This window comes from Salvia splendens, chromosome 18, assembly GCF_004379255.2.
Source record: "Salvia splendens isolate huo1 chromosome 18, SspV2, whole genome shotgun sequence".
NCBI lineage: Eukaryota > Viridiplantae > Streptophyta > Magnoliopsida > Lamiales > Lamiaceae > Salvia > Salvia splendens.
In genome coordinates this window covers 22,084,671-22,106,935 of record NC_056049.1, presented here as the reverse complement: position 1 = coordinate 22,106,935, position 22,265 = coordinate 22,084,671, and the positions used below count along the sequence as shown (strand labels likewise).

General features: G+C 37.2%; 3 protein-coding genes across 3 annotated transcripts; 2 read left to right on the top strand and 1 right to left on the bottom strand.

Moving 5' to 3' along the window:
• Positions 1 to 2,447: 2,447 nt before the first annotated feature.
• On the top strand, positions 2,448 to 4,112 carry LOC121775880 (calmodulin-like protein 11). Its single transcript, XM_042172960.1, has 4 exons — positions 2,448 to 2,614; positions 2,710 to 2,867; positions 2,981 to 3,061; positions 3,698 to 4,112. Exons 1-4 carry the CDS (start codon positions 2,539 to 2,541, stop codon positions 3,833 to 3,835), a joined length of 453 nt encoding a protein of 150 aa, XP_042028894.1. The 5' UTR covers positions 2,448 to 2,538; the 3' UTR covers positions 3,836 to 4,112.
• A 6,424-nt stretch (positions 4,113 to 10,536) lies between these two features.
• On the top strand, positions 10,537 to 13,706 carry LOC121776096 (putative calcium-transporting ATPase 13, plasma membrane-type). Its single transcript, XM_042173226.1, has one exon. It carries the CDS (start codon positions 10,571 to 10,573, stop codon positions 13,517 to 13,519), a length of 2,949 nt encoding a protein of 982 aa, XP_042029160.1. The 5' UTR covers positions 10,537 to 10,570; the 3' UTR covers positions 13,520 to 13,706.
• A 4,106-nt stretch (positions 13,707 to 17,812) lies between these two features.
• LOC121776097 (ATP sulfurylase 1, chloroplastic-like) lies at positions 17,813 to 21,315 on the bottom strand. The gene is made up of 5 exons (XM_042173227.1): positions 20,764 to 21,315; positions 18,693 to 19,098; positions 18,358 to 18,618; positions 18,191 to 18,277; positions 17,813 to 18,118 (listed from the first exon to the last, which is right to left on the bottom strand). The coding sequence occupies exons 1-5, from the start codon at positions 21,240 to 21,242 to the stop codon at positions 17,981 to 17,983; spliced, it is 1,371 nt and encodes a 456-aa protein (XP_042029161.1). The 5' UTR covers positions 21,243 to 21,315; the 3' UTR covers positions 17,813 to 17,980.
• Positions 21,316 to 22,265: the final 950 nt, after the last annotated feature.

Genomic DNA, 22,265 nt, shown 5'->3' with positions numbered 1-22,265 from the left:
GTGATTATATTTTTGTGCAATTTAGTTATATATGTTTAAGGGAAGATAAATAGAACATCTAGTCATTTAGAATGGGTGGGTAGGTACGGTATACCTTATCGAAACCACCATACAGTATACCTTACCGTAAATTCGGTATACGAAAAAGTCATACCTTTACCTTTCCAAAGTTTTCGGCATACCGAACTTCGATATACCTTATTTTCGGTATGACGAATTTCCATACCGATACCGTACCTCATTTTCGGTATACCGTATCAAAGTTCGGTATACCGTACTTTTGCGGTATACCTGACTTTCAACATCAATTAAAATAGAAAATTTGAGTTTTTAGAATATTATTTATATTTTCTAATTTTAAAAATATATAAAATATATTTAATTCAGAATTATATTTATATTTCACAATTGATTTTATAATTTAAAAATATATAAAATATATTTTGTATATAATTATATTTATATTTTATAGTAGATACCTTAATTTACTGTATATGCCGAATTTCGGTATGCAGCGGTATACCGCGGTATTTGAAAAATCATACGTTACTTTGCTGGAATCTTTCTGTAAGGTTTCATACCGTACCGAAAACCACGGTATACCGATATTTCGGTATTTCGGTATTTTTCCCCAGTCCTAATCTAGATGCATATCACAATGATAAATAAATCAATTTCAGGAATTGGAAATGAATGAAAAATTAAAAAAATAATAACTATAATAAAATATAACAAACTAACATGCATTTATTCTCACAAAGCTACATAGTATATAGCTAGAAATGCGCAGTTAATAACATTATAATGAAGGATCATGAATTTAATATACTAAAATAATTGCACAATTATGTTTACGCGGCACAATATTACGGTTATTAACGTATGGACTTATTTTATACTCATAAATAGCTCTCATAGTCATATAGTATAAAATTTTTATTTATAAAATGATATTATCATACCCCACCGGCCACTCACCTTCCTGGTCAAAAATACAAAATCATCATGATCTAATTAGCCGTACAAAAAGATTAGTGTAACAACTAACAACTTATAAAAGCAAATATTTTAATGTGCACATATCTCACCTTTGAAATATAAAATCCTCCAACGATAATGACTTCATCGTTGAGTAATGAGAGTAAAAAAATACCTTCTTTGAATTGAATTTTCACCAATTCTATAGTGCGATAGCTCCACACTAGATATTGAAATTAATTTTTTTAATTCTTATGTCATGTATTACTAACAATATCCTTTGTATTAACTTCGCTTTTTGATGCCAGCAACGACTTTATTCACTATAATCGATCCAATGGTTCCATTTTCTAGATCCGTCATTGGCATCAAAACTCAAGCCAGTATTTTTTGATAATTCACCGTTATCCAACAATATAAACAAGATTACGAAAGATGCGTGGCACGTGCGAAACAGAAGGCAGATCCCCTCGAGCAAGAAGCGCAGCGTGGTCTTTGGTTATGGCTGCAGAGTGTTTCAAACACGCTTTCCAATTTATACCTAATTTTCCCGCTTTCTCTTCTAATTCTACCCAACTTGACTCCTTGTTCCCTACCAATCAAACACTATAGCTGTAACAACAAAATTAACTAGATAAATACCTCAAAATATTTAAGTTTACCACCATATTTAATTCAATTCACCTCTATAATAGTAGTAACATTTTTGACTCCCAAACTTGTCTATTACTACTACAAACTTTGCCCCGACAACTTTTTGTGGTCAAAGGAAATTATTTGTCTGTTTTTGCTACATGGTCTTGTCCTTATTGATATTTCTACTATTGGTTTGAAAAATATGGTGAATTGGTGGAGAGATGATATTTTCATTCTAAATATCACTAATTACAAGTTGAAATGTTAAGTATTGCATAATAAAGCCGTCAATGAATTAGGTTATAGGGTCAACTTATATGTAAGTCTACAAATTACTAGATATTGTTTGGGATAGTATTAATATGTTATGAAAATTTGGTAACATTTTCTCAAAAATATCAAATATTTGATCATAAAATGATATTTACACCTTCTGAACTAAGAAAATGCCAAAACACTTTAGATGTAAATCGATAATATAAATATATACATTGCATATAGTAGTAGGTATAGTATATGATTTAGATTCAAAAGGGCATTAATTTTTCTACGTCACGAAAAGGGATTTGACGTGTGTGGGAGAGTGTTTTTCCTTTACTTGACACGTCCATATATTTCATTAATACACTATTACAAATATTGACCTACTCAAATCACAACCTCTAATAGTATATTTCATCTTTTTGACTACTTATTTTATACTAGTATATTTAAAGTTTAATTAAAAATTGAATGTATTTACAAGGTTTTCTTGTCCCCCCTTCTGCCTTCCCCTACTACTTAAGCCCAGCCAGGATTGAGCTTGAGCTATACTCAACCATCTCTCTCTCTCTCTCTCTCTCTCTCTCTCTCTCTCTCTCTCTCTCTCTCTCTCTCTCACACACACACACACACACACACACACACACACACACACAAAACCTCATGGGAGAAATATTGAAGGAAGATCAAATAGTGGAGTTCCAAGAGGCCTTTAGCCTATTTGACAAAGATGGAGATGGTAATTAATAAACTACTTTTACTCTTGATCATTCATTTTTTGGACATGTTTTAGGAGATTTTGATGATATATTTATTGATGTAACATAACTGCAGGTTGCATTACCATTGAAGAATTGGCGACTGTACTAAGGTCTTTGGATCAAAACCCTACTGAGGAAGAACTCCAAGACATGATCAACGAAATCGATTCCAATGGAAATGGCACCATTGAGTTTTCCGAGTTCTTGAACCTCATGGAAAAGAAAATGAAGGTAGCTAAATTATTACAAAATTATTTTGTTCGTAAAGAAAAGAATTGTTTTGTTGTTATTTGATTAATTATTTATGTAGATTTATTTCTGATAATTTCGATGATTTTTGGCAGGAAACTGATGCAGAGGAAGAGCTGAAGGAGGCTTTCAAAGTGTTCGACAAGGATCAAAACGGCTACATCTCAGCTGAAGAGGTATCAATTAATCTATTACTTATGTTAAAAGAATTAAATCTATCTAAAGAAACCCATTTTACATAATTTTTTTTGGGTAGGTGATGTATTTATTGTTTTCTTACTTTGTTCATATCCATATTTTTTATATTTATGTGTGTGTGTTTTAGATGTTAACTACGATTGCTCATCATCCGTAGTGACATTGTACTTGATAAGTACCATAATTTAATTGCCATATTTTTTATTTTCGTCGTATTCATTTATTACATTGATTTCCTCGTCCAATTTGGATTTTTGTCGCCTAGCAAAATTACAAAGTGGTAAAAAAAGACGTGTATAAAATTGAATTTCACTCCTCAGTGCTCATTTTGCCTATAATCATTAGTTATATTGTTTTCATTTTGTCTCGTTTCTCTTTTATTATACCAATATTTTAGCATTAAATTAATTGGTATCGTCTACTATCAAGATTATAGGTAAACCCAGTTTTTTTTAGTGTTTCTGCACACATCCATCTCCAATACAATGAACTTTACCAAGTTTAAACTAAGCAGTGCACTTGGACTACTTTTGAACTTCACTTTCACCTTTTAAATAACATTTCCTTACACTATTAAATAAATTATTAAAACTAATTAAATTCGATTTGTGCAGCTTCGACGCGTGATGATCAACTTAGGGGAGAAATTAACAGATGAAGAGGTGGAGCAGATGATAAGGGAGGCTGATTTGGATGGTGATGGACAAGTTAATTACGATGAATTTGTTAAGATGATGATGGCTCTTGGATAATTGAAGACGAAGACTGGTTCAGATTATTTGTTAATCCTATGTTTGATTAGTTTAATTTGCTTCAATTGTCTGATTAAGGTTAAGCAGTTAAGCTTTTGTGTGTAGAGAGAAAACAAATAAAGAAAATATGTCAGTTACAAGTAAGTAGGATTGGTTGATTAAGTTATTCCTTAAGGATGAGTGTATGGCTTTCTCTAAATAGAGTAATTAGTTTGTGATTGTATTCTTTAAATTGTAGTTCATTAAAAAATTACTACTACATGATTTTATTGTTTAAGCATTGAAAACGAGACATTAAATATATATACTTCCTCTGTTTAAAAAAAATAATTTTAGCATTTTAAGCCTCCACAAAAATTAGATTAATTCTGTATAAGCAAATTTTAAACAACTAACAATAAGGATCTCATAATACTTCCACCAACTTTTTTTTCTTTTCCTCTCTTATTTTATTAATTACGTATTAGAACGCGTGTCATCTATAAATTGGTACATTTTTTTATGGACGAAGAGAATATGCATTTACGTATAACTCGACATACGGGAAAAGCCTTGAGCTATGATATTTTTACTCTGTCACTCGCATTTTCCATAACTCAAGTGTAATTGTATTGTTGGGTTACAAACCCCATCCCTCATCGAGTGTTGGAGGGAAGTTGGAAGGTGTATATAATCTATGTCAAACCCTAATTAGTTATAGACTTTTTGGGGGTGACCCAAAACAAATTCGAGCTGGCTTGAGCCAAAGCGGACAATATCAAACTAATGTTGCAGTCGACAATATTACATCAAAAACATTATAATGAATTCAAATAAGATTAATAAAATATTATATGGTGCTCTGGTTTTTACAATAAGCTTCAAGTCAATATGAAGATTTGTTGGTATGCTTGACCTTTGACTGGAATTGTTATGGTTCGAGCTTATTTTCCTAGTCTCAAAAAAATAAGATGTGCGAGTGGCAAAATAACACATAATAGCTGGAGAAGAGCTTCTAAATTTTAATGATTATATTGTGCGGTTCAACTTTAGCTAATTTTACCATTTTGTCCTAATAGTAAAATAGTAATGGAGTAGAAATTAATGTAAAATTTTATTTCAAATTTTTAATAAACGAGGCAAGAGAGAAATAAAAAGAAATTTTTTTAAAAAAATGAAGGGATTATTAAATTATTTCAATATATCCACTAATCATTACTCCCTTTGTCCACGAGACCAAGTTAATCGTACACAAGTTTTAAGAAATGTAATAGAAAGTGAATAAAAGAAGTTGGTGGAAGGTAGGTCATACTTTTAAATAAGTTTTAAAAAAACTTTCGATATTTAGATTCTCTAATTTTGAAAAATGACCCGAAATGATCAAATATGTCTATTTTTTTTAGGACGGATAAAATATCTAATATTTCGCAGTTTGAAGCCCAATTTTCTGTTTCACTGTTATTTAATAACCCAAGAACCTTATATCAGCCCAAAGTATTTTTGGCCCACAAAATTGTACTAATATATAAACAATCAAAATTATCATTACATCCGATGAATATTAACTCCCTATTTCCCGCTTAACTTGGCCCATTTCATTTTCAGGTTATCCACTTGACTAATTGTTTTTTTTGTCAATCACTTTATATTATGTTAATTACATATCTGTCACACATCTTTACACAATATCCAGGCGCCCATGTCCCCAGGGCCAACAGTATCCGAGACGCTAGAGCCGCCTCCCGCCTCTCTGCGACCGCGTCTGGATCGCACACGGGGATGGCTACCGCTACCCTGTCTCGGTGTTGAACAGGAATCTGGAGGTGCAGATGATGAAGCAACTTCAGGAGAACGCCAGAGCGTACGAGACCGCAACCGACCCGGTCACCAAGGGGGTGTACTTCGAGCTCATGCAGAGGCTCAGGGAGCAGCTGGGTTTGGGGAGGGCGGTGACGCGAGCAGCGGGGGCGGCGGTGAAGAAGAAGAAGAAGAAGAAGCCGATGATTCTGATGATACCACAAAGAAGACGGTGGCGGTGTTATTTTTATATTTTTTTATAAATTTTTTGTTGTATAATTTTCCCGTATCTATAATACAATGAAGATTTGGTTTAAAATATTTTTAATTAAATTATGTTTTTTTTCAAATTATTATAGTCCGATAATTTTTATTCTAATTGAATTAAAATATATCAACAATTGAAAAAAATAATGTGATTTGTGGTTGTGACGTGTCCACTATTGGGCTGGACAAGTTTTTTTGTGGCTGTGGACAAATTTTTGTAGCTATGAACAAGAATTTGTGGCTTGGCCTTAAGCTTGGCCAAATTATTGTGGACACTCTTAAAACTCATGCCCATAATAAGAGTGACAATTATTATAGGACGGAGAGAGTATCTCTTATTTTATTCTTTTCTTTTAATATATAAAATAAAACTATATAAAATCTCAAGTCAGCAAATGGTCAAATCTTATTTAAGATAGAGGGAATATAGACTAGTAATTTCTTATATGATAAATGAATTATTTATCAAAAATAATTTATAATTAACCTAAATTATTTTCGAACTCATGTTTTCATTCATAATAAACTCTTCTTTTATTTAACTGGAAAGGACATAAATTAGTAACCACGCCACGTACATACCCCATAGATTAGTTTTATTGCCTGCCATATGAAGTTCAACGAATAATAAGCTAAAACATTTAAACACAAACCAACTAAATTCATTTGAAAATTCCATCTTGATTCTTTAACTATTTATGTTTCAAGTTTCAACATTTAAGAAATTCCCTGGAACTATTAAAGCTGGTGCAAAGCTACTTTCTATCAAAGACTAATTAACGTTAACATTCTTAGGGCACCCGCAACGCGTGCCGCCGGCGTTCCGCGTGCCGTTCCGCCGGAACGGTTTCGCCGCGGAACGAGTTGCGGCGCACCATTCCGCTCCCATTCCGTTCCGCGTGCCGACGGCACGGAACGCGGCACGGCTTGTGCCGCCACGCGCTGGGGCGACGTGGCGCTCCCCGCTTCGTGCGTGCTTCCCACTCGCCGGCCCGCGAGTGGGACACGTCAGCGATGACGCAATAATTAATTATTTTTTTAAAAAAAAAATTTTAACGGTCATATTACCGTTTTTTTAACTTTTTTTTAATTTTTTTAATTTTAATTTTTATTTTCTTATTCTATAAATACACCTAATTTATTACATTTCACACACAACTACACATCTACTCTTCCTAAACCAACATCAATTCCTCTCCAATTTTCTATTTCAATCTCCTTCACAAAATGTCCGGCGACGGGAATTACGGCGGTGGCGGCTCCGGTGGGTGGGATCTCAACGCGTTCGGCGATTGGGAGACCATGTACAACACACTTGGTGGTTCCGGGTCGTCGACGCCGGGCACCCAGGGGGTCAGCGACGCCGGGTGGGTACCAACCACCCACTTTCGATGTGGATGCCTACGCTCGACCACCCGGCTCGCGGCTTTCTCAGGGTTTGTCCCAGATTCGGGAGGATATCCCCGTTGAACCCACCCAGGGAGGAAGCCGAGGCGGTGGAAGCTCTAGGGCTGCGTCTGAGGCACCCGAGGAGGAGGAGGAGGAGAAGGAGGAACTGGAGGATCTGGGCCGGCATCCGTACAACAACGAAGAAACTAAGGCGGTGTACACCGCCTGGCTCACCGTCTCGTACGATCCCATCGTCGGGAACCAACAAGCCGCCAAGTGCTTCTGGGAAAAGGTCCGTGATGTCTACCACCAGACTAAGCCGAAAGGGGCCCAGAAGCGCAAATATACAATGCTCCGTGCTCACTTTGGCCGAGTCGACGCACAGGTCAAAAAATTTGCGGCATCTACTGGGCCGAAGCGGCGAACTACCAAAGCGGAGCTTCGGGCGCCGACATTCTGAGGGCGGCTTTGCGCGTCTTCTACCAGGACACCGGTCTACAGTTCAAATATGTTGATATTTGGCAGCTCGTCAAGGACGAGGAAAGGTGGGCCGGCGGTGTCCGCTCGAGCTCGGGCTCAACCTCAAAGTGCACGAAGCACACGGCGAGCGGCAACTACTCAGGGTCTGGTGACACCGGTGAAGCCAGCGAGGGTGAACCGCAGGTGTTTGGGGGTACGGGGGATCCAACGCCCGACGAATACGGGGGATCCAGCCGTGGGCGCCGTCGGCCGCAAGGGACGAAGGCGGCGAAGGCGGCTAGAGCGAGGAAGGGCCGAGGCGAATCAAGCCAGTCGGCCTCGGGATCGGGCTCGCGGGGAGGCTCGGACACACTTATGGTGGAGTACATGACTGCCACAATGGCGGGCACTTCCCGCTTCTCGTACGCCCAATTCACGGCCTGGTGGAACGGAATTGTGCATATGGCAGCACAACTTTGCCTTCCGACTCCCCTTCAACCTCGACCGCCTCCGGAGGATGATTCGCCGGCGGAGTAGTTTTTTTATTTTCCCACGTTTAATTGTGTGTTTTTTATTTTGTGTTTTTTATTTTTTTAGGATTTTAATTGTGTTCTTTTTTATTTTTTTAAAGTTTAAGTTGAATTTTTTTTTAATGTTGTGTGTTTTTTAATAAAGTGTGTTTGTTTTTTATTAAAGTGTGTTTAATTAAATTGAATTGGGTTGGAAATAAAAAAAAATTGAAATTGAATGAATAGTAATTTGAGGAACGGAGGGTTGCAGGTTCCGTTCCTTAGTTAAGGAATGGAGTAAAAAAGTACAGTGGGGCCCTCAAATAGTGGTTTAAGGAACGGTATAGGAACGGTATAGGAACAACGTTGTGGATGGCCTTAGTCAGTAAAATATTGCAAAGCTACACTTAAAGTTTAACTAAAATTTTGTCAGTCTTTTTAGCTTTTCTCTCTTATTGTGAGGGATGTGATTCCCACAATCACTTGTATATACATACATACATACTATATCAATAGGTAAACTAATAGATAGATTCTCATGTTTAATTAAGTTATTAAAATTTTCCATTTGTGATGTTTGCGTGTGCATGATTGAAGCTTTGCTTCAACGCCAAGTTCTTTTGCGATATCTAAATGGCAACATCATCAAAGCTATGTGCATACCGAAAATAACGAGTACAAGCATTTTAATGAATAAAAAAAATTATATTTATTGATAAAAGTCAATATAAACCTAAAAGCATAACAAAAAATAAAATCAGGAGATATAATTAGTTTAAAAACGCCTATAAATACAAACTAAAAATTACAATATATTTTCAATATAAATTTATAATGGAGTGGATGAGAAGGTATTAACAAACCGAAGAAAATGAATGCAATAACACGGCAGAATCTCTGCAGTTTTTCGAAAGAGGCATCTTGATGAATACTTAATTAATAGCTTTGAAATTACATCCATCATATATTTAATAATATTCAGTTCCCTTTTTCCCATTTTCTTTCTCTTTCCCTTTTTTCCTAATCTATTTTTGGGTAGTATATAGAAAATATCTACACATATTAAAGTAGATTCCTTCACCACAAGAAAGGAATAAATAAATCTAAAGTTCTCGTTGTTAAGACAACACCTCAACATTTGAACTTTCCGAATTCTAATTTGAAATTTACACACAATTTTCATATATTCGAGCTGTGTCTTCTTTTAATATACTTAGCTTTTTCATTTAGTATTTGTCCCCGGATTTAGTCTCTATTTCAACTCTAAGTTTGCAAGGGTTCCACGAAATAGATGCATCATTTCACAAATGAGTGAAATAGATGTAGGTAGCTACTGCTCCAATCGAAATTACATGAAGTTGTATCATATAATCAACATAGATGTATCAAAGATAAACGTAAATAAATAGACGAAATCACATCGTACAATGCAACACCAATTAATCCACATTTACTCATGTTTAAATTGAATATTTTTTTTTGAAATTTATTGTTAAAGAAAATATTTGAAGTTTCAAATAATATCATTTCAATGTAACAATTTGAAATTTATAATTAAAGTAAATATTCGAAGTTTCAAATATTTGAAAAAATAGGTACATCTAAAAAACACACTGAACACACACACTGGCCATTGCGCACACCACATACAAATTGTGACACCACAAAACGAACACAATATTACACACACTACACACAACACATACAACCCAAAATATATTAATATAATTTAATATAGAGATATATAAAAAAACAAAAAATATAGTAAAATTTCAAAAAATTAATATCAAATTTAGGTTAATCTTTTTATTAAATGTAATTTTATCAAACAACTAATTTGAAATTAAATTCTCATGTCGATCATAAAACTCGCGAATAGCGTCGGCCAAATGAGAACATTGCTAGCCAAATCAACTTATTAATTGATTCACATTTACAGCTGAAATTGAAACATAATCCCCACTTGTTCTCATACAGCACATCCAAAAAATAGACCTACGCTTAATTCTTCCTTCAAAAAGATATTACTAATTGATAGCAATATAATCAAAACAGGTAAATTAAACTTAATAACCAAGTAATTGCAAGTAACGTAAAATAACAAAATATACTCCTTAATTACATATAAATATTCGAGTGTGAACTCCACAGATCATTGACCAAGTTAATACAACGCGTTGACTACGCGTCGCTGTCATGATTTTATCCAAAAACATGCACACACCGCCATTGTTTTGGTTACCTTATATATACATTACATATCTACACCTCCCAACTCATTCACAAACCTTAAACAATTTCCAATTCCCATTGCAAAAAAGGACAAAATACTAATATGTCAGCAATCATAACAGAGCTCCTGCTTCATCAGCATGATCCCATGCATTTTCATGCCTCCATAAATCCAAACAAAAAAAAATGGCACAAAGCCTTCGCCACCATCTACTGCTCCAGAGCCTTCCTCTCCACCACCGCCATCGCTGTCGTCGTCGACCACCACCTCCCCCACCTCGTCAAGGACAAAAACCTCCGCCAACTCTCCCTCCTCAAAGGCCCCCACGGCGTCGCCGCCGCCCTCAAAACGAACCCCCTCCACGGCATCACCGGCGACGACCATGACCTCGCAGCCCGAAAAACAGCCTTCGGCACCAACACCTACCCCTTTCCCCCATCAAAATCCTTCCTCCACTTTGTAATAGAAGCCTTTAAAGATCCCACCATCCTCATCTTACTCGCCTGCGCCGCTCTCTCCCTCGGCTTCGGAATTAAAGAACACGGCATAAGGGATGGCTGGTACGACGGCGGAAGCATCTTCGTCGCGGTGTTCCTCGTCATCTCCGTCTCCTCCGTCAGCAACTTCAGACAGAGCAGACAGTTTGATAAGCTCTCAAAAATAAGCAGTAATGTTTTAATTGAAGTAGTTAGAAGCGGAAGGAGGCAAGAGGTGTCAATATACGACGTTGTTGTGGGCGACGTCGTGTGCTTAAACATCGGAGATCAAGTCCCTGCAGACGGCCTTTTCATAGAAGGCCACTCTCTGCAGGTGGATGAGTCTAGCATGACCGGTGAGAGCGACACTGTGGATGTCGAGATTTGCGTCAATCCTTTTCTATTTTCCGGTACGAAGGTGGCGGACGGGTATGGGAAAATGGTGGTGACGGGTGTTGGGATGGACACTCTGCGGGGGGAGATGATGAGCAGGATTAGTAAGGATGATGCGGATGAGGAGACGCCGCTGCAGAGGCGGCTCAACAAGCTCACTTCCTCGATTGGGAAGCTCGGTTTGGCTGTAGCGTTTCTTGTTCTTGTCGTGTTGATGGTTCGTTATTTTACGGGGAATACAGAGGATGAGAATGGGGTGAGGGAGTTTAATGGAAAAAGGACTAAAGCGGATGATGTGATTAATTCGGTTGTTGGGATTGTTGCTGCTGCGGTGACGATTGTTGTGGTTGCTATACCGGAAGGTTTGCCTCTTGCTGTCACTCTCACTCTCGCGTATTCGATGAAGAGGATGATGGCTGATCAATCCATGGTGAGGAAGCTCTCGGCTTGCGAAACCATGGGCTCTGCTACTACTATCTGCACGGATAAGACGGGTACGCTAACTATGAATAAGATGATGGTGACGAAGTTTTGGATGGGGAAGGACTCCTTTGAAGATGGAGTGAATATTGGGAGGAGTGTTGTTGAGCTGCTTCGTGAGGGCGTTGGGCTTAACACGACGGGTGGTGTGTATATGTCTGATGAAGGGGTGGAATTCTCTGGTAGCCCGACTGAGAAGGCGATCCTGTCGTGGGCGGTGGCGGAGATGGGGATGGATATGGAGGAGGTGAAGAGGGGATGTGAGATTCTTCATGTGGAGGCATTCAATTCTGAGAAGAAGAGGAGTGGTGTTTTGGTGAAGAGAGATCATGAATTCCATGTGCATTGGAAAGGAGCAGCTGAGATGATTCTTGCAATGTGCTCACACTACTATGATTTGGAAGGTGAGAAAAAGGATTTGGATGATGAAGAGAGATTGCAATTCAATCATATTATTCAAGGAATGGCTGCTTCTAGCCTAAGATGCATTGCATTTGCACATAAACAGAGTGATGAGGTGAATCTTGAAACAGAGAAGAAAATTCAAGAAGATGGTATGGTTCTACTAGGTTTAGTAGGGATAAAAGATCCATGCCGGCCCGGTGTGAAGAAGGCTGTTGAAGATTGCCAGTATGCCGGTGTTGATGTGAAGATGATCACCGGTGACAACGTGTTCACGGCCAAGGCCATAGCTACAGAGTGTGGTATACTCCTCCCGGGTCAAGACCAAGACGGATGTGTAGTTGAAGGAGCTGAGTTTCGATCGTACACGGATGAGGAGCGGATGGAGAGGGTCGAGGGCATCCGCGTGATGGCAAGATCCTCCCCATTGGATAAGCTCCTCATGGTGCAGTGCTTGAAGAGGCTCGGCCATGTGGTGGCAGTCACGGGAGACGGGACGAACGATGCACCGGCCTTAAAAGAGGCCGACATAGGCCTGTCGATGGGGATCCAAGGCACAGAGGTGGCGAAAGAAAGCTCTGATATAGTGATCATGGATGACAACTTCGCATCAGTGGTGACAGTTTTAAAATGGGGGAGGTGTGTGTACAACAACATACAGAAGTTCATTCAGTTCCAGTTGACGGTGAATGTAGCAGCGTTGACGGTGAACTTTGTGGCGGCCATCTCGGCCGGTGAGGTGCCTCTGACGGCGGTGCAGCTGCTGTGGGTGAATATGATCATGGACACTCTCGGGGCGTTGGCGCTGGCCACAGAGAGACCGGCAAGGGAGTTGATGGAGAAGCGGCCCGTGGGGAGGCACGAGGCGCTGATCAGTAATGTGATGTGGAGGAATCTAATGGCACAGGCTGTGTATCAGATTGGGGTGTTGTTGGTGCTGCAGTTTGGAGGGGAGGGTCTGTTTGGGGTGAGTGAGAAGGTGAAGAATACTTTGATATTCAATGCGTTTGTGATGTGTCAGGTGTTTAATGAGTTCAATGCGAGGAAGGTTGAGAAGAGGAATGTGTTTGAAGGGTTGCATAAGAACAAGTTGTTTGTGGGGATTGTAGGAGTGACGGTGGTTCTTCAAGTGGTGATGGTGGAGTTGTTGAATAAGTTTGCTGATACAGAGAGGCTGAATTTGGGAGAGTGGGGGATTTGTGTTGGGATTGGGGCACTTTCTTGGCCTCTTGCTTGGGTTGTGAAGCTTATACCAGTTCCTCAAAGGCCATTTTTCAGTTATCTTACTTTCAACAAGTGAAGAAGAAGAAGAAGACTAAGGGAGATTTTTCAATTTATTTATTTGTTTTTTAATACTACTATGAATATGATTGGATTCTTTTCTTCATATTTTTTCATATAGTATAGTTTGGATTTTGGAATATAGTAGTACAGTGATTTCTTGATTCAATATAATACCAAGAGTTTATGCCTTGATTTTTGGAATATAGGGAGTAGTAATAAGTCAAGTTTGTGTCTTGCATTCACTATAGTCCCTAGTCAAGTTTCCTGACACCAACGCCTATACTATATATATCCCAAGTCCAAACCACACACATTGTACACACTTTCTACACACATTCAGCATTTCTCTATTTTTCTCTCCTTCTCCTATTACATTCGTAAATCACCATGGAAGTGGGATTTAAGATTGAAGCTCTAACAGCCACACAAAACCCTGAATCTTGCGAAATTTAGGGATAAAAGAGGATGAAATCGAAGCCTATTATGAAGCATAGAAAAAGGGTTGATTGATCCTCTATAACATTTCTCTCTTGATTTTAATCTTATTTTGTTAATTGGTAATGAAATTGTGATAGTATACTTTGAAATTTGTAAGTCCCTAGATAAGTCTCTGTTTCTCTTGCTTTATCTTTTGCTAATATGGTGACATTAAATCTTTTATAAGAACTCAACATAACAATCCTACTACATTACGTTTCTCTTAGCAGATTTTATTCCTTACTAGGTACCATCAGTTTTTTTTCTCGATTTCAGACTTTCGAATGAATACCCATCTAATATTGAATACCCATCGAATATTGAATACTCATTTCCGCCATCGTTAATTTCATATTCAAATTTAAAAATCAATTTTTTATTCAAATCACAACATTTGAATCTTGAAACTTTAAAATTTTCATACTTAGAACACATAATCAAATTACATTACTTCGAACACGTCAATTTTTTCCCCAAGTCCACGCACTGCAATTCTTCGCCAAAATTTTTTCCCAAACTCATGCACTGCAGTCTACTTGTGAAAACCTAATTCTTCAAACTCACCATAATGGCTACAAATGAAACTAACAACAAAAACCCATCAAATAACACCAAAATAAAATCTTTCACTTTACTTCCACCTTCACAACGATTTCGAGATACTTCATAATTAACTTCTTCCTCTCCTCCAACCCCACCTTCATGCCGACTATGCCCAACCAAGTCAAAATCCACACACTTCAGATAACACCACCGAAAATAATTGCAGCCTCCAACCTTGCCATTTCTCTCGCAAACGAAGTACAACATTCCATTTGATACCTTTCTTGCGTCGACACCGATTTTGAGAATCGCTCTTTGCCGGCACATACATTTTTCGTATTCAAATCAGAGCCACCTACAACCATTCCCTCCTCCATCAGCCGAGTTTTTAACAGACAGCGAAGACATGAAGACAAAAAACTAAACTCAGCGTTGCAGAGGGAAGAGAGATTTTGCGGAGGGAAGCAGAGAAAGAAGAAGGGATGAGAGATAGATGAGAGAAGTGTGCTTACTGCATATTTAAAAGAGAGGCAAGAGAGAGAAATATAAAGTGACATCTACCTATGACACAACCTGCACAAATCAAATAATGAGCTGCCACACTCAAAAGTAAAATTATTAAAATGACCAAAACACTCAAACCCTCAAAAAGGTACTTTCGTATAAAAAAGACAAAAAGACTGAATTTGAAATAAACCATTAGTCAAGGGTTGTCTGACGATATTTTTAAAGTCCAAGGACTATGGGCGAGATGAACCCATAGTCCAAAGACCATTTTTGTAGTTCACTCTTTCAAAAATTACTCCTCCATAAAGGATTTTAAAAAATGAGCCGTTATTTTGTTAGAAATTGTTAATGCATGGAGTAATTTATTTATCTTAATGAAGAGAACTAGAAGATGTGCTATAATATTGATTCTATTATTTATTTTATTTATTTATGTTTGTTTCTACTTTAGAGTGGCATTTCGATTTATTTAATTTCAACCAATGTTTTAAAAACCGGACTGGACCGGCCGGTTCGACCGGTCGGACCGCGAACCGGTAGGTAGTCCGGTCCGGTTCACCCCTTTAAACAACCACTGCATTGAACCGCCGTGAACCGGTGGAACCGGCCGGTCGGACCGGTTGGACCGTGAACCGGAAACCGGTTTTTTATTTTTTTTTCAAAATTTTTTAAAATTTGTTGTTGGTAGAGGTAGAACTCATGACATCTCTTCTAGTTAAGAAGACCTCTACCACTCCACCACATGGGCTCATTGAACAATTTGAACATTAAATATTTTATACATTAACCATTAATTTTATCTACAAAAACTAATAATTCATTTTAATTTTATTATTCTTTAATATAATTGTTAATTATAATATATATAATTATCATCCTTTATCTTTTAATGATGCTCTACTTACCACCTATATTATTATTAGAACCATATAAGATTCATTATTTCCTATAAATAAATTTTTTATATTACATACTTAATTTATATACCCTAGCTATTGACATTAATGAATAATCTTATCTAAACTAATTAATAAGTACTTAATTCGTATTTAATTATATATTATTTTACGAAATAAATTTTCTTAAATTAATATAAACATTATTTATTTTAATACATGAAATATTAAATTTTTTATCTAGACTAACTAGTATTAAATATATATATATATATATCTGAATATATTTACTAAATTTTAATATTATTTATATTTATACATCACTAATTATCTATAAGGTTTAATGTTTTGTGATATATTATTAATTGTAAATCATTTACTAAATTTAATATATTTTTATATATATTTGCAACAGTAAAACGGTTAGACCGGTGGTTCGACCGGTTGAACCGTGAACCAGTAACGTCGCCGGTTCGCTTGCCGGTCCGGTTTTTAAAACATTGATTTCAACTTTACTATTAGTATTTGTCATCGATATATATTATAGTATATGATAGTAGTTGTTATGATTGTGATTTTTATTATAGTATATAATAGTAGTTGTTATGATTGTGATTTTTTTATGATACTCCTTCTGTGCCAAAGCAAGACATTTCATTTTCGCACCACTCTCTTCTACATTATTGTCTCTTTTACTTAATTTTATCTCCACTTTAACTGTTTATCATCATTTTCTCAAAACATGTACAAAAATGAAACATCTCGTTTAGGCTGGGACGGAGGGAGTATATTTTTTTCCATCCATGAAAAAGAATTATATTTTTCTATATTGTTGAGTCCATCAAAACTATTTACTAGCAATATTTTAATCACTTTTTAAAATTACTCTCTTACTTTTCAATTTCCAGTTAAACTCATATCATCATTAACAAAGTTATTTTCATGTATGAAATGAGTAGTGATTCTTTCAAGCACTTGCATGAATCCCCTACAAAAAAAATTCTGCGTCTGTGAGGATAGTATGGACAAAACACACAATTCCACTTAAATAATAATAAATTCAGCAAAAATGACTTCCACTTCCATTTTTTTTTCCTAAACAACAAAGTCCAATTAAATAAATCTGCCCCAAACAAGGTCAAATCTGATCAAGTTTTAAAACTCACCTTTGCATACACAACAATCTGAACACGCCCAAATCAACACAAACGGACCCCCAAAATAACATAATCGAACCAATCATTTCAGAATCCCTAATCTAATTAAATAGCACCTCAAAACTTTACATAATTCACAGATTCTAATTTAAAATAGCACCTGAAAATCGACAAATTTCAAAATCCCTAATTCAACATTCAAACCAACAAAATTGGGCCAAGTTATTAATTCGGGGTTCAACATAAACAACTTTAAACAATGAGGGACCAACAACAACACAATACAATAACAGGCAAAAAAACATAAAAAGATGAAATCAAAGAGCCCACCTCGACATTTCCCTCAATCACCAAAGTAGCCAACCGAAATTGTCATTGCTCCGTACTTTTTCGAATAATCTAAGAATTTGTTACGGACTCAATTCCCACATCGGTTGTGAGAACAACTGATGTGGGGTATATAGACTAAATGGGCTCTCTCCTAACAGGCTAGTCTTTTGAGATGAGTTCTCCTGTTTGGTCTGTATCAGAATCCAAGCAGAAATTGCACGATATTTTACTTAGGGTTTGAGAAGAGATTGGGGAAATAGCCTACAACAATGAGCTGTAAATAAGGTTGAGAATCGTCAATTGCTCTGGAAATGATGTTTCAGAAGATAAAAGTCAATTTAGTGTGCAAAATCTGCAAGAGAGGGATGGGATACATATGATATCATATCAGTTTGCATATAAATCAAACCATGGGAATTTATTATACAAAGAGGAATGACTGTTTAGTACTAGCACACACTATATTACATCTGTGGCAGTGGCACATTATATATTACATCACACATTAGAGATTATTGAGGAAGATAGTTTAGAAACATAACATATTATACAGAGTGATGATCAACATCAAGCAGCAAGTGGTTGAGGCACCCGGCCGTTGCTGGCCGGAGCCAGACTCTCATAGTATTCCACCAACACTTTCCACCCACCGGGGCACATGAATCCCTCCGGAGGGCTCTCCCGATTCTTAGCCAGGCTCCGCATCTGCCAACGAATAACAACGAGGTTACAATCATAAAATCAACACTCACTCTGATCACTACCACCAAACATTACCTTAGTCCCGGATATGAACACAAAGTCTTGAGCCCTTGATGGATCAAAGAAGGCCATCTTACTCTGTGTCTTGTCATAGGCAGCCACCTTCACCCAAACAATCTATACTATTAAAAAAAATGTTGATGTTTCAATTCAACACATTTATAATCATTCATTCATTCCACCTTGAAAGGCAGTATGTTGAGGCGCTCCAGCCCCGGGGCCATGCTCACCACCTTCTTCCCGTGATCAGCATCGTACAGGTCTCGTTTCTCGATAGGGTGAGCCATCCCGGCAGGGTCACGCCCGACTATGTAGAAGTTAGCACCCGCATTGATCCGAGCCTTGGCATGCCACTGCACCTCAGTAGGCCCCGCGTAGTGCATCGGAGACGGGAATATCGAGACCACCGTAGTCTCCGGATCCAGCACTCCATCTTCAAGAACCTAACACAACACAATAGATTAACATTTCAGCTCAAATTCTTCCACTTAAAAATCAATTTCTTGATTTTGGTGACCTTTTCATGTTGCTTCATGCGCCAAGTGAGTGGAACATCATCCTCTTTAGTGTAGCCACCCAAAGGATGGAGCAAGAGAACAGGATTCTTGTATCCCATGTCAAGCAGGCGACGACGAGTGTCGGTCATGAGCAGGGCGTGGCCGTTGTGCACCGGGTTCCTCAGCTGGAAGGCAAACACCGCGTCTGCATCGCGCCTCTCAAACTCGAGGCGGAGCTGGGCAGGGGAGAGGCGGAACCGGTCCAGCCCGTCGTTGTACTTGATCGGCTTTACGACCTCTAGGTCACCGCCGATCAGCCAGTTTCCGGCGCCACTTATAGCCTTCTCAGCATAGGGAATGCCACCTGCTGTGGTGCCCCAAGTCCTTGCTATTCTCTCTTCTTTATTGTGCTTGTATATCTCAATGCTACACTTGCAAAAAACAGCATAATACTTTAATATAAATGTAACATCTCAAAAACTAAAGCTTGCAAGAATTCAATGTGAAAACAGAGAAATCAAATAAACAGAATCACCATTCTCAAATTATCTTTGAACAGAGGAAATCAATAGTAACAACTACAAGTCAGCATTCACTGATTATTAGTATGTAAACAGTGGATTACTTTGTATAGTGATTGCCACGTAAATCTCCATTAAACTTCATTGTTAATTCAAAAACTGGATAAAATTATGTGACATATATTCTAACTATAGTTACTATAGAGACTTATCGATCTAGTAGGGCCATGAAGATTCAAATCTGCTATGAGGAAAAGACAACAATAAATAAATCCCAATGATGGATTGAACTTCTCTCAGATAATCCACTAATTTTGTCTTGGCATATTCAGATTAAGACATGAGAAGAGAAAACATCACATGTGTATAAACATCTACAACTCGATCACTATGATGGAGATAACTGTAGAAAAAGTAGTCTTCCATCATAACCGAAAGCAAACTAAGCAATATTTATACTCGAAATACCTTACAACTTTGGGATTTACAAAAACTTCCATTTATTTTCTGTCCAAAAAAAGTACACCTTCCTTAAAACAAAACATCCATTGTTTTCAAATATGATGCCTACATCTTTTTATCCTTATAGATGTCTCATTTCTAAATTAAGTTCATTTGAAAACATTCAATTCAAATAATAAGAGTAATAAAGACTAAGAGCAAAAAAATACATTGCCAATTCAGGTCTTTACCACCAATTTAGAATATGTTGAAAAAATATACTTCGAACTTTTAGCATGTAGTCAATTTCTCACAAAATCAAATTTCGATGGCATGTTGGAATATCCAAAGTGATGTTGTCAGAGTCTAATATAACATGTCTAACTAGACCAAAACGACATCGTTTATCAAAAAAATAAATAAATATTTCAAATTACATATCAAAAGTCCATCTAATTAATTATCAAAACGAGTCGGTTTGATGTATTGACCTTTTATTTTAACACTAATTTTGTCATATCATGCCATCTCTACATTTTTTTATAGCTACGTAGAATTCAATTTTTCCATAATATTTGATCGTTGAAAATTGACTACACCCTTGCACCACATTCGAAATTGGTGGTATAGACTATAGACCTGAATTAGTCTATAGTTGGTGTATTTTTCGGCTATCTAACCCTAATAATAATAAAGACTATTTTTGTGCTACTCTTTTGAAAAAACATCCCAACTATAGTAGATGAAAATTAATACACCATTTACTAGATTTATTAGCATACTTAGATATAGATACTCATATAACTATTTTAAGTGCTTGGTAACATAGTTAACCTATCATGTAACCCTATGTTATTCTCTATGGCCCATTGAAGCCCGCAATTCTTTTTCTCAAAATAAAAGGATATGTATCTCACAAATTTGATCGGATAGCATTTGAGCTTATCTTGACACAAAGCTTGCATTTCTTATCTTACTTTGCAAATCTTCTTATATACATATCTTTCTTATCATACACTATATTTAGACATATTTAATTATTTGTACTCATAATTCATTCAGAAATCACCTATGATAAAAAAAAATAAACTAGCAAAAAAAAGAATAAAATAGGAAAAAAAATCCTTACTCGCTCAAAATAGCGACGAGATCGCCCCCATCGTCGACCAGCGCGACGGCGGTGGACGACCCGACCCGGCTCTTCTGGAGGTCGTCAAGCGCTAGCACGATGGGGACCGACATGTTGACCCGCGACCCGTCTCGGAGACGGAGCGAGGAGAAATGAAGCGTTTGGAGGAACTCAGACTCTCTCATGAAGCCGCGGAGGGGGCTGGCCCACCCCTCGCTCAGCACGTGCACCCACTGCAGGTCCACCGCCGACAGCCTTATCTTCGGCAGCTGCTCCGCCGCCTTCACCTTCCACGCCTTCTCCGATTCCTTCACCATCAGCTCCACCAGCCTCCCCCCGTCGGGCTCGATCAGGGAGGCCCGGACGCGGCCTCTCGGGCCAGGGCGGGCGAGAATGGGACGGGGCTTTGGGAGGTTAGGGAAATGGAGGGAAGGGGTAGGGGTTTTGAGGTGAAGTGATGCCCATGTAATGGCTGCCATTTTTGGTTATGGTTTTGTGTAGGGGCTTGTTTTTACTTAATAGTGTTTGGAGAGAGAAAAAATGGTATAGAAATATTTTAAGTGGTGTAGCATTATGAAAAAATATTATTTAAGTTATGCATTTATTTGGATTTGCAATGGTCCCGTGAATAATTGAGTATTTTTTCATGTAATTTGTACAATAAATCATATTGGTTATACCGGATTAGGAGGGTATAATACTAGATTATTAGGTCATTAGATTTACATGTTCAACATAGTGGAGAAGAAGAAAATTAAAATGGAGTGGGGAAGTGTAAAGTGTGTTTAGTTTGGAAGTATTGAGGTTTTTATAATGTTTAGAAATTTAAAATTAGAGGATGAACCTGGACTCTATTAGCTCAAGGCGTAAGTACTAATTGTTCTCTAAGTATGTGTATTTGGACAAATGCATAGCCCAAAGCATTTAGTGGATACAACTTTTATTTCCTTAAAATGACACAATTCTTTTCTTAAAAAATTGAACTTACGAGGCTGTTTTTGGAGCGTCAGGCCCGTGACTTAATTAGTTGATTAGATTCCTATTAAACATTAATAACATCTTAAGTGAATTAATGATTTTAAAATCAGTACTTTAATTATTAGTTGCGGCTGTACGCCCACAAGTTGTTTTGTTGATCTGAAAACTCCATCATACAAAAACTCATCTAATTTAGAAGAGTTTTGAAGTTTTAGACGATCTATTGGTTCAAACTAGACTAAACGTATCCAAATCAGTTTTGATTTAGAATTTTTTATTATTCCTAAGTCAATATTTTAACAGAATTTAGTTGAGTATGTATGTGCAATAGCAGTTCAACTGTTTGATTGAAAAATTTTATAATAAGATCTTTACTCCAATTTTTGCTTTAGGATGCGCATTTAGGTATTGGAAATTTTATAATAAGATCTTCACTCCATGCAGATAGGGAAATTAGTTGTTGGGCGTCAATTGACCAATTCTACGTGTTATAAATTAGGTGCGAAACTTAGAGTAGTGTTTTT